Source organism: Myodes glareolus, chromosome 16, assembly GCF_982192425.1.
Source record: "Myodes glareolus chromosome 16, mMyoGla1.1, whole genome shotgun sequence".
In the NCBI taxonomy this organism is placed as follows: Eukaryota; Metazoa; Chordata; class Mammalia; order Rodentia; family Cricetidae; genus Myodes; species Myodes glareolus.
In genome coordinates this window covers 59,141,700-59,156,582 of record NC_142041.1, presented here as the reverse complement: position 1 = coordinate 59,156,582, position 14,883 = coordinate 59,141,700, and the positions used below count along the sequence as shown (strand labels likewise).

General features: G+C 42.7%; 1 protein-coding gene across 8 annotated transcripts in view; it reads left to right on the top strand.

Annotated features, from left to right (window-relative positions):
- Window positions 1-14,883, top strand: part of Ncoa2 (nuclear receptor coactivator 2) — a 231,072-nt gene that overhangs the window by 193,543 nt on the left and 22,646 nt on the right. For 7 of the 8 annotated variants that reach the window (XM_087897233.1, XM_085677339.2, XM_085677340.2 and 4 more), the window contains 5 exons: window positions 1,562-2,831; window positions 8,192-8,402; window positions 9,645-9,851; window positions 12,354-12,569; window positions 14,715-14,844. In XM_087897233.1, the coding sequence (XP_087753359.1) occupies window positions 1,562-2,831; window positions 8,192-8,402; window positions 9,645-9,851; window positions 12,354-12,569; window positions 14,715-14,844 (2,034 nt within the window). The remainder of the gene's footprint in view (window positions 1-1,561; window positions 2,832-8,191; window positions 8,403-9,644; window positions 9,852-12,353; window positions 12,570-14,714; window positions 14,845-14,883) is intronic. The other variant, XM_085677343.2, reaches the window with a different exon arrangement.

Here is a 14,883-nt window from a genome sequence, read left to right as displayed (position 1 = left end):
AACTCTTAGCCAGGCTGCCCTTTTCATTTAACATTAAGAGCACAGGGGTTTTGTTGGGAGGCAGAGGCAGGTGGATCTTTGAGACTTGGAGGCCAGCTCCGTCTATATAACATACTCTGGAACAGCCAGAAATACATAGAAAAGACCTGTCTCAAACAAAAGAATACAGGGATTGCCTTCACCCTCCTGTTACAGTCAAGAAGGGAAATTCCCAGGGGCCAGCGCAGGTGAGATCAGGAAAATTGAAGCCAGTGCTTAGATTTCTAATCCTGTGTGCTTAAACTTTCAAATGTATATTCTTAGAAGATGATTTTTGATTTTTGTTCCTGTGTTTAAATTTCCTTCTCACAATAGACTTTAAATTGAATGGTAGGAACCACTTCTATAGTAAAAGAAAGAAAATTGAATGTTGATTTTAAATAAATGTCAGAGAACATATTGTTTTAGATGCTCATTTAGGAAAATGATTGAATTTCAGATTCTATAAATGTTTATGTATATGCTATGGGGAACTTTATGAGGTGCTGCTAGGATATATATATATATATATATATATATATATATATATATATATATATATACACAGTTGCTATGCTTAAAGAGTTCCATTTTATTGAACTTCTCAGTTATTTTGCTTTCTAGTACAGGAATTAAAAAAATAGGCAGCTGTAGCTTCTAACTGTTAGTAAATCTGACCTCAGGTTGAGACTGTTAAAAGTGATTAGAGATGGCACATTTCACTCCCCTCCACACACATACACACACCTTAACTGAAGCCGATGCTTGACAATCAGTAAACATGTTTGGTAACTCATAACAACTGCCAAAGCTGACTCAGAAGCTCATGGGACTTGGGAGACCTGCCTGTAAGCATCAGTTAAGGAGATGGATTGGACTTTTCCTGGAATGGGAGGGGGAACAGTTCAAATCACAGACTGTGCCACCCCAGGACCCCTCCACAGTGCATTCTGTCTTCCTTTAGCCTGCAGTGTCAGCAGAGAGACCTTGTATCTGTTATACAAAAGAAACAATACCCACCAGAGTAATTTCTACTGCCTCTGATCTGACCATCTCTAACAACTCAGGCCTCTATCCACCTTGAACCATGTGATAGCTCTAAGACTCTAGGCATACAGGTGTGCTCACTGTTGGGAGTTGAGTCTCTGCTTATTTGGGTCATCTCTTTAAGGCTGTACAAGCTCTCAGTTGCTCATGAAGAAGATACATAATTGGAATCTTTTCTAATATCTTGTTTGCTTGCTGAAATTTCGATATGGAAGTAGTTGAATTTAACACACACACACACACACACACACACACACACACACCCTTCAGTAAAACCACAGACATCTTGATGAGTTGCCTGAGAAACATCTCTCTTGTTCCAGCACTGTACGTGTTCAGTCTAGTCTAATTGCAGGTGTTTTCATCCAAGTCTTGCCTATCCCTTAGAGGTAGTCTGCTTTTGTAAAGAAAAGAGACCCTACCATTTTTTTAATTAAACAATTTGCTGGATTTTTTTTCCTTTTATCTTATATATGTTTCTTTCCTCATTATACAGAGAGCAGAATGTATGTGTAATGAATCCGGATATGACTGGACAAGCGATGGGGAAGCCATTGAATCCAATTAGCTCTAGCAGCCCTGCCCATCAGGCCATGTGCAGTGGGAACCCAGGTCAGGACATGACCCTCAGTAGCAATATAAATTTCCCCATGAATGGCCCAAAGGAACAGATGGGCATGCCTCTGGGCAGGTTTGGTGGTTCTGGGGGCATGAACCATGTATCAGGCATGCAAGCAGCCACTCCTCAGGGTAGTAACTATGCACTCAAAATGAACAGTCCCTCACAAAGCAGCCCCGGCGTGAACCCAGGGCAGCCCACCTCCATGCTCTCACCACGGCATCGCATGAGCCCCGGCGTGGCTGGCAGTCCTCGCATCCCACCCAGTCAGTTTTCCCCTGCAGGAAGCTTGCATTCCCCTGTGGGAGTTTGCAGCAGCACAGGAAATAGCCATAGTTATACCAACAGTTCCCTCAATGCACTGCAAGCCCTCAGCGAGGGCCATGGGGTCTCATTAGGGTCATCGTTGACTTCACCGGACCTAAAAATGGGCAATTTGCAAAACTCCCCAGTTAATATGAATCCTCCCCCACTCAGCAAGATGGGAAGCTTGGACTCCAAAGACTGTTTTGGACTTTATGGGGAGCCATCGGAAGGTACAACTGGACAAGCAGAGACCAGCTGCCATCCTGGAGAACAAAAGGAGCCCAATGACTCCAGCATGCCCCAGGCGGCCAGCGGGGAGAGGGCCGAGGGACACAGCCGGCTGCATGACAGCAAAGGGCAGACCAAACTTCTCCAGCTGCTGACCACCAAGTCCGACCAGATGGAGCCTTCACCCTTGCCCAGCTCTTTGTCAGACACAAGCAAGGACTCTGCGGGTAGCTTGCCTGGGCCTGGGTCAACACATGGCACCTCGCTCAAGGAGAAGCATAAGATTTTGCACAGACTCTTACAGGACAGTAGCTCCCCTGTGGACTTGGCCAAGCTGACAGCAGAAGCCACAGGCAAAGAGCTGAGCCAGGAGTCCAGCAGCACAGCTCCTGGGTCAGAAGTGACTGTCAAGCCAGAGCCAGTGAGCCCCAAGAAGAAAGAGAATGCACTACTTCGCTATTTGCTCGATAAAGATGATACTAAAGATATTGGTTTACCAGAAATAACCCCTAAACTTGAGCGACTGGACAGTAAGACAGATCCTGCCAGTAATACGAAACTAATAGCTATGAAAACTGTGAAAGAGGAGATGAGCTTTGAACCCAGTGACCAGGTGAGTTTTCTAATGTCTTCTCCCAGTGCGCTCTTCTGTAGCATAGATTTTTCTCCAAGGTGACAATTTGTGACTCAGGAAAAATACTATTTTTGTTTGTACCAGTTAATTTGCGTGAAAGAGATTTCTCCACACTCCTCCAGCAAACAGTGACACGAGCACCAAGGGCTTAGAAGGCTGTGTAGCCTGCCTCTCGGACATTGAGCCCTCACACCGAGCAGCTGTGGGCACGGAGGAAGCGGGTGTGCTTGTGCTCTAGTGGGGTTACTTAGAGACCCAGTGGGAAACAGTTATGAGGGGCACGAAGTAGTCGTTAGAATTGGGGAGGTATCATTGTTTCTGGTATGAGCAATAAATGGTGGATTTGTCCTTAGGCCATAGGTCATACGTTAACAAGGGTGGGCAGGGTGAAATGCAGGCTGGCAGTAGATAGCTGACCCCTAAATTGGTGGCAGTCACTGTCTTAGTCTCAGGCTTTGTCAGAGCAGACTTTCGTATCTATTTATCTCTCTCTGACTATGATCAGAATTTAGCTACTTCTCATACCCAGTGAAGACCCTTCTGCCTCTCTTTTCTCTCCATGAGCCCTTCTGAGTAATGTAGAAGAGTCTCATTGACCGTTGGTTAAAAGAACACATAAGAAAAAGTGGATGGGTGGAGAAAGTTACCAGGGCCATTATGTATCAATTCAAAAAGGAATAATGGGTTGCTTTCTCTCCTTCACATCTTCAAAAGGTAACATCTTGAAGATAGTCCAGGGTACCTGAAGTAATGTGCAGAATCATCTTTTTTTTTTTTGACAAAAAGCAGTTCTTGTAATTATATCCTATGATCCACTATAGAATACTGCTATCAGACTAATTAACATATCACAAATAATTAAAAACAAACTACTCAATGCTCTTCAATATGCATTGTTACTGTTGCCACCACCTTGTACAACAGATCTCCTGAGTGTTTGATTCCTCCCCAGCACTTCAGCCCCAGCCCCTTAGCCATTCTAGACAGCACTTAGCGATGAGAAGAGCCCCTGGGAGAAAGCAAACCTTTGATATTTTCACTAGTTAAAAGCAAGCGATAGGTCATTGCAGCTGTGGTGGTGGACTGGAGGTTAGTGACCCAGCCTAGCCTTCCCGGGCCCTGACCGTGGCCGTCCTGTCTGGCAGTGGCAGACTCTTTTTGAATCATGGTTAAGCAGTGAGAAAATCACAAGGGCCTCTCTCCTTAGTTTGCCCTTGAAAGTTGGGCTGCAAGTCGGAAAGTAGTCTGTCACCAACCTCAGGAGGGCCAGACCCTCATGCTACACTGCGCCTGTGAGCCCCCTGAATCCACAGAGGCTGGATTTGGGTGGTAGTCTGGATGACAAAGGCCATGTGCTCCTCAAACCAGTCCCTGCCAGGCAGGCAGGCTCTGAGCAGTCGATGGCTGCTGCTGAACACATGGGAAGGAGACTATAATCGTGTTAGCAGTAGTGATTGATCTTGAGAATTGGGCCCCAGCACAAGGTTCTGTGCATCAGCAGAATAATTCATATTATCTTAGATAATGCTATGGAATTGTGAGTGGGGACCAAGGCACAGCAGAAAGGTAATCGCGGGGTCCTGTGTGATGTCCAGCGGAAAGCCTTATTTGGCAGGTGTGTTTTCATCTTTTCGAGATTTACTGGATTAGGTAACAGAGGTAGTGGCAGTTCAGAATGGCAGGCACAGGTCATGTCAGTTGGGTGTCTCAACATTCTTGATTCAGGAGATCCACTGAAGGCCCTCCCTCCATAGACAAAACTATTCTGTCTCAGGCCTCAGATGCTAGGAACTGAGAGGGACAAAGGAAGGGATTGCTATTTGTCATCACCTTGTTCTGGTATGTTTTCTCTAAAGTCAGACAAGAAAAGTTTGGGTTTTTTTGGTTTTTTTTTTTTTTTTTTTTTTGCAGGGGGGGGATTGTTTTTTATTTAAGTGAAATTATTTTCTAAGTAAAATTATCTGAGAAACAAAGAGAGTAGTGTGTAGTCAATATAAATATGTTGTTTGAAGATTAATAAAGGCAGGGTCCATAGGCGTGCGCACACACACACACACACACACACAGGGATTGTATTTTCCTTGATGGAATCTAGCCCCTTGCTTATTCACCTTCTTGCTACTCTCTCCCAAACACCATCTAAAGTACATCTTCACAGGGCCATTTCAGCGTCAAAAACAGTAACGAGAAAAGTTACCACAGGAAGTATGCTTCACCTAAATTTAGATCAAAGTTAGCATGAGAGGAAAAAAAACAGTGATTCTCTCACCTCTGCTCTCCTTCCTTGTTCCCTAAGGAGGAGATCTCCTGCCACCTGCTGTCCAGGTTCCTTAGATTTTCAATTCAGAGGAATAAAATTAAGTACTTAGTAAGCAAAAACAGATAGGAAGCCTGGATTAACTGTCTCATTTTGACTCGAAAAAAAATTAACTGAATGTGTCTACTAACTTTTTAAGGTCGGGAAGTATTTTGGTGGCACGTATTATTATAACTAAAATAGCATTTAAAAATAGGGCAGAGCATTTAAACGAGGTGTTTTTACGACATTTACTAGCAAACAGGAAACAGAAACGGACAGAAACATTTCCAGTGTGTTTACTGCTGTAAGTCATGTGTTATTTACACAGTGGAGTATGGCTGGTACTCAGCCAAGGGGCTCTTCACTCCTGTGTTTTCCTGCTGCTCTGCCCACGGTGAGAGCCTGGAGAGGGCATCCTGTTGCTTGACTCCATTAGGAAGGCAAACCACATTTTAAACTGAGAGTGCCCAGGGAGTTACCCTCCAGATACAGTAGAATTCCTTCACAGTTCTCTGCTAAGCAAATGGGATAATACTGTATTTTTTATTTAAAATAGTTTCAAGAGGTACTTTGTAATTAATGAGCATGCTATGTCATTAACTCATGTGGTCCTTTATTTTCTTCAGAGAACGAGTTGAGTTGACACAAAAAAAAATTATAAAAACAGAAAATTGAAAACTTAAGGAAATCAAGTCTATTTTTCATTTTGTAGAACTTTTATAAAATCTTTCTGACTCACTTTCTGCCAGAAATAGTTGAAACTAAGTACTCAAATTGATGTGGCTAATTTGAGCATTCAGATGCCTAACTGAAACTTTGAAGTGTCTCTAAGGCATTTTAAAGGAAGGCATTGATCTCTTTGTCTTACAAAGAAAATATTCCTAACAAAGTTGGTAGGGTCTGAAAGACCTGTGAGATAGAAACTACAAGACTGTAGATTTTCACTCAGAAGCATCAAGTTACCCCATTTCAGCACTTCCAGAACTTACGTGAATAATGAAGATCAAGTGCTAAAATCAATCTGCCCAAGGAGTATGGATACTCTGAGACAGACCGATCTCCTTTAAGAATGTTTAAAATAAGCTTACAGCCAGCACTGTGGAGCACAGTAGAGGATTGTAAATTCAAGGTCAACCTCAGGTTGGGGGGGGGGGTAAGAACTGCGAACAAATCAGTGTTAAATGAATATTGTCAAATTGACAAGGAGTAAAGGCAAAGCAGTCTCTAAGAGTTCATGGTGCAGCTTGAGATGTTAACCTGAGTGAATTCAGATAGTCTACAGAGATAGTCCAGGCCAGTTTATAGGAACCCTACAGAGCTCTCCGGTCTGTTGTTTCTCAAGTTAGAGCTGTGCTGTTAACTTCCCCCTCTTCCTCCTTTCCTATGTTGGAAACTGACCCCGAGCCTCTTGGACAAGCTTTGCCACTGAGCTGCACGCACACTCACATAGATACCTCAACTTGGAGATCAAAGCTTGAAAGCTGGTTTAACTTTAATACATGTCTTTTTAAAAGTAAAACTTAGGGATAAGGGGTAGGTGGCTCAGCTCTTAGTTATCAGTTATTTGAGCTAGGCATTTTCCACATGTCTATAATCCAAGCACTTAGAAGGTAGAAGAGGGAAGATCAAGAATTAAAAGCCAGTCTTCCCTACAGAGAGAGTTGAAAACCAGACTGGGCCACATGAGACCTGTCTCATTTTTTAAAAAAAATAAATTGATTTTAGTTATTCAAATATATCTTAACATATGGATATAACATTATGTGCCTGTGTTGTTAAACTACATGTATTTACATTTATATATACTTAGCATATTACACAGAAATAGATTACAAAAGAACCATGGCTAGGCATGGTGGCTCATGCCTTTAATCCCAGCACTCAGGAAGCAGAAGCAGGCAGCCTGGTCTATAGAGGATTCTAGGACAGCCAGAACTGCACAGAGCAGCAGAAAACACAGACTTACATTATAATTCATAACAGTAGCAAAATTATAATCAGGTAGTAGAAACAAAAATGAGTTTATGCTGAGAGCAGTGGTGGTGCACGCCTTTAACCCCAGCATCTCATCTCCATGAGTTCAAGACCCCTTGGGTCCACAGGACAGTCAGGGCTATTACACAGAGAAACCCTGTCTTGAGGGGAAGGGGGGGAGGGAGGGAGGGAGGGAGGGAGGGAGGGAGGGAGGGAGAGAGAGAGAGAGAGAGAGAGAGAGAGAGAAAGAACACCATGGTTCTTGTCACTAGAAGTCTTTATAGGCTAAACATGATACATATGCCTCAAGAGGCAGAACACAACACTGCAAGTTCAAGGCCAGCCTTGATAATAATTTTATTTTGTTTAAGGCAGTTTATAATTTCGTTTGTGTGGAAGGAAAGAAGTCATAAAAGGAAAAATAGGTTAGATCTAGCGAAAATAAAGTAAATCAAGTTAATAAGTGTTGGATTTGGTCAGCAGCAGCTTCAGTATATCTTGTCACCTAAGCTGGTTAATGAGAAAACCACTGTCATTCAAAGCATAAAATAAAAGCAAACAAAAATCAAAATTCAAATTGAAAAAGCAAGACTTAGTTCATGAGTCCTTTAAGCTTATTTTGCACCACCATTCCCCAAGGGAAATAGCCATTGTTAATTGGACCATATTTTCACCAGCTTTATTGTTATCTTAGGAAAACTTAACCTCCAAACTGTAACTCACAGTCCAACTTTAGGTAATTGGAGATATACCTATTCATAATTAATGGGGTGGTTTGTATAAAATAAAGGGTCGGTGAGTCACAAGGTGGGAAACAGCTTTCTTTCAGATTAACTGGACCTGGTTCCTAGGTGAGGGAGTCAGGGCTCAGAGATCAGATAACAGCACTGGGGGATTCAGTTATGAAAGATGGTTGGTTCGTTGTTAGGCTTGACATTTGCTCATGCCTGCTTTCTTCACTTGGCGGGGCCCCTTTTGATGGTTAGGTCCTTGGCTGCCCATGGTGGGGGTTGTGATCCCCTGTTGAGCATGGGCCTGGATGTATACTTCTGTTTGTTAACTGCAGCCTGGCAGCGAGCTGGACAACCTGGAAGAGATTTTGGATGATTTGCATAATAGTCAATTACCACAGCTTTTCCCAGACACAAGGCCAGGAGCCCCTGCTGGGTCAGTTGACAAGCAAGCCATCATCAATGACCTCATGCAGCTCACCGCGGACAGCAGTCCCGCTGCACCTGTTGGAGCCCAGAAAACAGCGCTGCGGATGTCACAGAGCAGTGAGTATGCGCTGCTACAGGCTCTGCTGAAGAGTTCCCCTTTAATCCCCATCAGAAACAGATTAAGTCTGCCTCAGTTTAGTTACTTGGAGGTTTTTTTGTGATAAAACAGCACCATCTACTGTCCTGGTCTGTCAGTGTTCAGAAGGATTCTGGTCCTGCTGAGATTCCTCTGCCCACAGCAATAGGAAGGAAGATTCAAGCCAGGCATGGTACTGCATGCATGCCAGTAATCCCAGGCATGCAGCTAAAACAGGAGGAGGATGAGCTCAAGGCCAACCTGAGCTACCTAGTGAGACCTGGTCTCAAAAAAGAAATTAGATTTTTTTTTTAATTTAATTGCTCAGAAAAGGCTGCTCACAGTCAAATGCCTTGCTCTGCCATTTAGGAATCTTATTTTAAATTTGTTTGAGCTAAGTTAAAAATGCTATTCGCTCTGATTGCTTAGACAACAAACTTGATCCTGGCTGAAGTTTTCAGTTTTGTGTGAGAGAACAGTTTTTCTGTAGCACACCCGTGTTTACAGAAAGGCAACCTCTTCCGTGCTGGTAATCACAGTGACTATTCCCACCTCAGGTGAATGAGCTGGTGCCTAGCACTGTTCTCAGGCAAGCAGAATGGCTGTCTTTAGAGACTAAATCCATTCCTGCATGGTTCCTGACCGTTCTGAAAAAGAAAAAGGAAAGATGAATTTTTGTTTAACCAGGGCAACCACAAAGCTAAAGGACTGAGAGAATAAGGAAGGCAACATACAAGGTACTTCTCATGAACCCAAAGAGCTAGCAACGCGCACATGGGGCCTCACAGCTCCTATTCTCTTTAGAGGTCTCAGTGGGCTTGACTTAGTGAATAGCCAAGTAACTGACCCCTATAAGGCAGGACTGAGCATGGCACGTAATGTCCATTCCCAGCCTTAGTTTTTCTGGATGTTGTATTTCTACCATGGATTACAAAGTCCCCGCTTCTTAATGGTGCTATTATAGTCTGTGTTTATAAAATTAGAAGAAAACAAAGTACTTGATATTACCTAATAAATCTATTTATTCAGAGTTAGCAGGGACCTTTTGATGATCACGTGTGTTGCATGTGTTCTGTATGTGACTTGTCTTTCAGGTAGATAGTTGGTCCCTGGTGCACATCTTTGTCATTTTACAGGTGACAGTTTCCCTAAACACTACTATTGTTAATATTCTTTTTCATTGTCCTTTATTAACCTTCAATTTTCATTTGTTTTCTCCTTAGCTTTTAATAACCCACGACCAGGGCAACTGGGCAGGTTATTGCCAAACCAGAATTTACCACTTGACATCACATTGCAAAGCCCAACTGGTGCTGGACCTTTCCCACCAATCAGAAACAATAGCCCCTACTCAGTGATACCTCAGCCAGGAATGATGGGTAATCAAGGGATGCTAGGAAGCCAAGGAAACTTAGGGAACAATAGCACAGGTAAGGGCTCAACGGCACTGGTGCTTATTGATGGGGTGTGTGACTTAACGGTATATTCATTCATGCACATCAGAGTGGTAGAACTTCACCGGGATGTGTTAGCAGCTATCTGTGAAGTGCGGAATCCTACAGAGTCCCTGAATGTGGCTATGGGAAGCCGCTCCAGTAAGATGGCCAGGTCATCCTTCAACTGCTGCTTTGAGGTTTCTGAACATCAGTCTTCTTGTCTAGACTTACTTCACTTCCATCCCAGCTATTGGTCTGAACATGAACATATGTAAAATAGCTGGATATCCGCAAAAATGTATTGATGTGTTTGGAATATTTCAAAATGGAAGTTTAAATCCACCAGTCTTTCACAATTCTAGGTCCTGTTTCCACTCAGGAAAAAAATGAGTTAAAAATGCAGGTCTTTTTGCCTATCTTTTTGCCTTTTCATTGTAGTCTTAGTATGCAGGAGGCTGAGGCTGGAGGGTGACTTGAGCCAGAGATAGATTTTTGTGTGTTTTGATTTTGTTTTATTGGCCTTTGTCTTCTGGTTTTCTTAACTTTTATGCATTTTCATAGCTTCAGGTCAGGATAAGATTAAGTGAGCACAATGGTTTGAGACCACAGCACAGCCCCTATGAAAACTATCAATAATGACTTTTAAATAGTGGTGGGCCTGGCCCAACCCAGCGAAAACCTCCAGCCCCAATTGAGGGAGGGCTTCCTGGAGATTTGAGAACTTACCTGTGATCTAGCTGGACCTTGACCCGCTGTACGTTACAATGTCCACCACATTCTCCAGGCACATTTCCTAGGTGGTCTCTGCTTCTGCTGCGGCTGCCATAGAAGTCAGGCCTGAACTCAACAGCGCCTGGGCCTTGGAACAGTGTTTGTTATACATCTGGAAGGATGCTGGCTTCCCTTGTGAAGAGCTGCTCGTAATTTATAGCTTTCTTCCTTTGTCTCAATGACGTATTAGAGACTTGGGCATAGAAATAAGGAGATATTATAAAAAGAGCTTACAGTTGTGGGTGTTTCAGTTCTTTCTATTTTTAGCTCAGTCTGTAATCCCTGTACATTACCATTTTAGTTAACTGAAGATCAGAGTTCTATTTAAGGGGAAATGATGGTTGTTTTATTTGCTGTCACTGAGATAGAGTCATGGGAAACATGAGCTGAACTCTATCAGTTTATTCAGTCAGCAAGTATTGACTGCTTACTATGTGCCATGCTCTGACTGCCTCATTAAACAGTGTTTTCATAAAAACCATATTCACTTTGTCACTCTTAAATACTGATTTATATAAATATTGTTGAGAAGAGTGGCTGATGACCCAATAGGGTAGCTCCCTACCACGGAACAAAGGACGTTCTGCGTTGTTGGAGGAGTCTTATGTAGGACCCTAGGACTAGGCTTACCTAAACTGGGTGTTCCTGGACCTACTGGAGCCCAGGCTGTAAAAATCACGTGGTGGGCTCCCTCTGCTTCTAAAAACAAATGCCCAAAGGAATAACATCCATTCTCATTGCACTAATATTTTTGAGTTATAATTTCACCCTCCTACTGTCTATAATCTTGTTATGCTGTTTATATAGTAAATTATTTTGGAAAACAAACTACCTTTTCTCCCTTAGTATCTTTTTTTAGATTAAAAATAATATAAAATGTTTTACGTGTGTTAATCCTGTCACAGTTTTTAACTCTGATTACCCTTCATTCTCCACCATCCCCAGCACATTCTTGTTTCACATGTGAGGAAGGACCCATGTTGTCCGTATGTTAATTATACCAAATTTGTAGTTGCTTGACCCAAATAAAGTAAATGAAAGGAAGATATATATATATATAGATATATATATATAGATATATCTATATATATATATCTTAAAGCACTATCTTTATATTCCCTGTGTCAAATATTTCAGAATTTACCAAGGGCAGTCTCTAAGTACTAGGTTCCTTAAGTTTTACCCAGTGCCTGTGGTGTGACAGCCTAGCTTAATGGTCGTACGGTGAACATGCCTGCATGTTTCCAGTCTGCGAGCTCTGATAAACTGAAAGGAAAGTGAAGATTTTTAAATCATCCCTGGGCTCCGCGGGATGCTCTCTGGTCAGGGTTGATAATTTTGGAATTGATTGTCAGTTCTTCCCTTGTCCTCCTCGCTTCACCTCCTTTTTGGAAAGTAAGGCTCTGACGTGTGTGTCAGCTAATGTGATTCACTTCCTGAGGAAGGAAGTTGGGGTTATCCACTTGCCGAAGCACCTGCTCTCAGTACATATGGGAAGAGTGTTAACTGCTCTTCTGAACCATAGCAGATTTGTGTCGTGAAAACTGTAGCAATTGCCGTTTCTTACGTCTTAGCTGAGGGCCCACATCTGCCCCAGGGAGGGAGCTGCTGTTGGGCGACAGCAGTTTATAGTCATGGTTTGAGTCTTAGGTAGGTAGGTCTGGTATTTGTTCCTGTGCTGTTTTCAATGTCTGCATCTCTCAGTTTCCTCTGCCTTGCATGCAGGAATGATTGGCAGTAGCACTTCTCGGCCCGCCATGCCCTCTGGGGAATGGGCACCACAGAGTACAGCTGTGAGAGTCACCTGTGCTGCTACTACTGGTGCCATGAACCGGCCAATCCAAGGAGGCATGATTCGGAACCCAACATCCAGCATCCCCATGCGAGCCAACAGCCAGCCTGGCCAAAGACAGATGCTTCAGTCTCAGGTCATGAACATAGGTAAGGCAGTGCAGCACTCTCTGCTCTCTTTAGGCTTTCTCGAAAAGGAGTGTCAGCTCATGGGTCCTTCCAGACTGGCTTCTGGCTTGTATTGTAGGTAATCCTCTGGTATGAAGCTGTCCTGAATGGGATTTTGCTAGGACCTTGTAGAATCATAAAGTAATTGCAAAATTTTAATTTGGAGGCAAAATGCATGAGAATATCACATGAATGCTGTACACATACACACATAGCATCCATGTGATAGCTTAAAGGTAGAGACAGTTGAGTGGTGCGCTGCAATGTCGAACTCTGTACAGGTCATCCCAGTCCTCCTAGGTCCTCTCGTAGAGATCACACAGCACTTGAGGATCTCTAGGGTTCTATTGGAGACAGTTCACATTAACAATGAATTTTTGCGTACATTTCTTTATGTGATGTATTTGCCTAGAATATCCTGGTCACCTAAGGCTAAAGGCCTGAAAGGGAGTGGGAAGTAACTCCTGGCAACAAGGGTTTCCTTTTGTACAGGTAAAAATATGCTAGTATTGATGTGGTAGGTGGTTGTACAACTGAACATACTGATACCTACTGGGTGGGACACTTGAAAATTATCTCAGGAAAACTGTTACATTAAATATTAATGTGCCCACCTGTAATCCCAACACTTGGCTGGTGGTGGCAGGAGAATCAGAAGTTCATCATCCTCAGCAACATAGAGAGATCTAATTTGAGGTCTGCTTGAGCTAAATGAGACCCCATTTCAAAGAGAAAAAAAGAAAACTCCTACTTGGCATTATTATTTTTAACCACAGGTACAGGACCTTCCTCTGATATTGTGTATTAGCTCCATTCTGAAAAGCCTGTGTTTGCAAACGTCTGGCAGACACTGCACAGGAAGTACTGACATTCTCAGGAAAGTGAGAAATTGTACTGACGAGCAGCAGGCTCATCAGATCTCTGACATTAGGTTTCTTCCATAGGTATTGAATTGCTGTGTGTATTTTGACTCAATATTTCTGAGAGTGGCGTTCATAATTACATTTCTACATGTGTACTCAAAGTAGTAAGTGGTTCCCAAACCTAAATTTGTGTCATTTGAGAATGCTAAATATGAAAATGTTAAATATAAACCCATATTTTTATGAAAAATTAAACTGAGACAATTTTATGATGCATATGAAAGCCACAATAATGGATCTTGTATATAGAAATTTTTGTTTGTTTGTTTTCCAAGACATAATTTCCCTGTGTAGCTCTGGATGTCCTGGAACTCTCTCTGTAGACCAGACTGGTCTTGAACTCAAAGGGGTCCACCTGCCTCTGGCTCCCGAGAGCTAGGATTAAATGTGTGTACCTGGTGCATATAGAAATTTAATTTATTTGCATTCCTTGCTGAAGGGCATCTCATTTTTGAAACCTTCCAATATGTCTCTGTAAGGCTTAGCATGTAGCTGAATTTCTCTAATTGTAAGTAAGTTCAACAAAGCCATGAATTCAGCCTAACAAAAAACTGGTGTAGTGAAGGTCATTGGTGCATAATGACGTGTAAGCTCATGCTGCTTTAGAGTCACAGAGAGAACCTCACAGCAGGAAGTGTGTCTGAGTGTGTGCCCCGAAGTACGACTAGTGACAGCTCGGGTGCACATGGGCTGCGCCAGTGCTTCTCTTCTCCAGTACCCCGGCCTGGCCCAGGTCCTCTTCATTCCCATCTTCTGCAGGCACCCATTGGAGTCTGGCAGAAGTCCTGCACTGTAGGACTCAGTGTGGAAGTGAATTGGAAGTTGTGCACAAATGTTAAACCATGGCATGAAACCCAGAATTACATTAATATATACTTACTGATTTTGTGATATTTTAAAAATGAGTTAGTGTTTTCTGTATGTACCATACAAACAAAAGCTTTAAGTAAGAGAATGGGGATCCTTGCTATTACTGCTGATGCGGACATGCCCTAAGGTAGAAGGCATTAACCTTGGTATTTATTGGTTTCATTTGTATGTCACACCAGAACTATATGGTCTGATTTTCACCTATTACTGCTTCTGCCTTCTCATTTTCCATAACCAGCGATTTTATTTACTATTATACAATAAATGTGTGTGCTTTTTCAGTCATAAGATAGAAGACTTTAGGTTTTCTTTTTCTTTCTCCTCCCTCTTTTAGGGCCTTCGGAGTTAGAAATGAACATGGGAGGACCTCAGTATAATCAACAGCAAGCTCCTCCAAATCAAACTGCCCCATGGCCTGAGAGCATCTTGCCTATAGACCAGGCATCTTTTGCCAGCCAGAACAGGTGAGTCTGAGTACCAGGAGCATTGGGAAGAGCATTAGC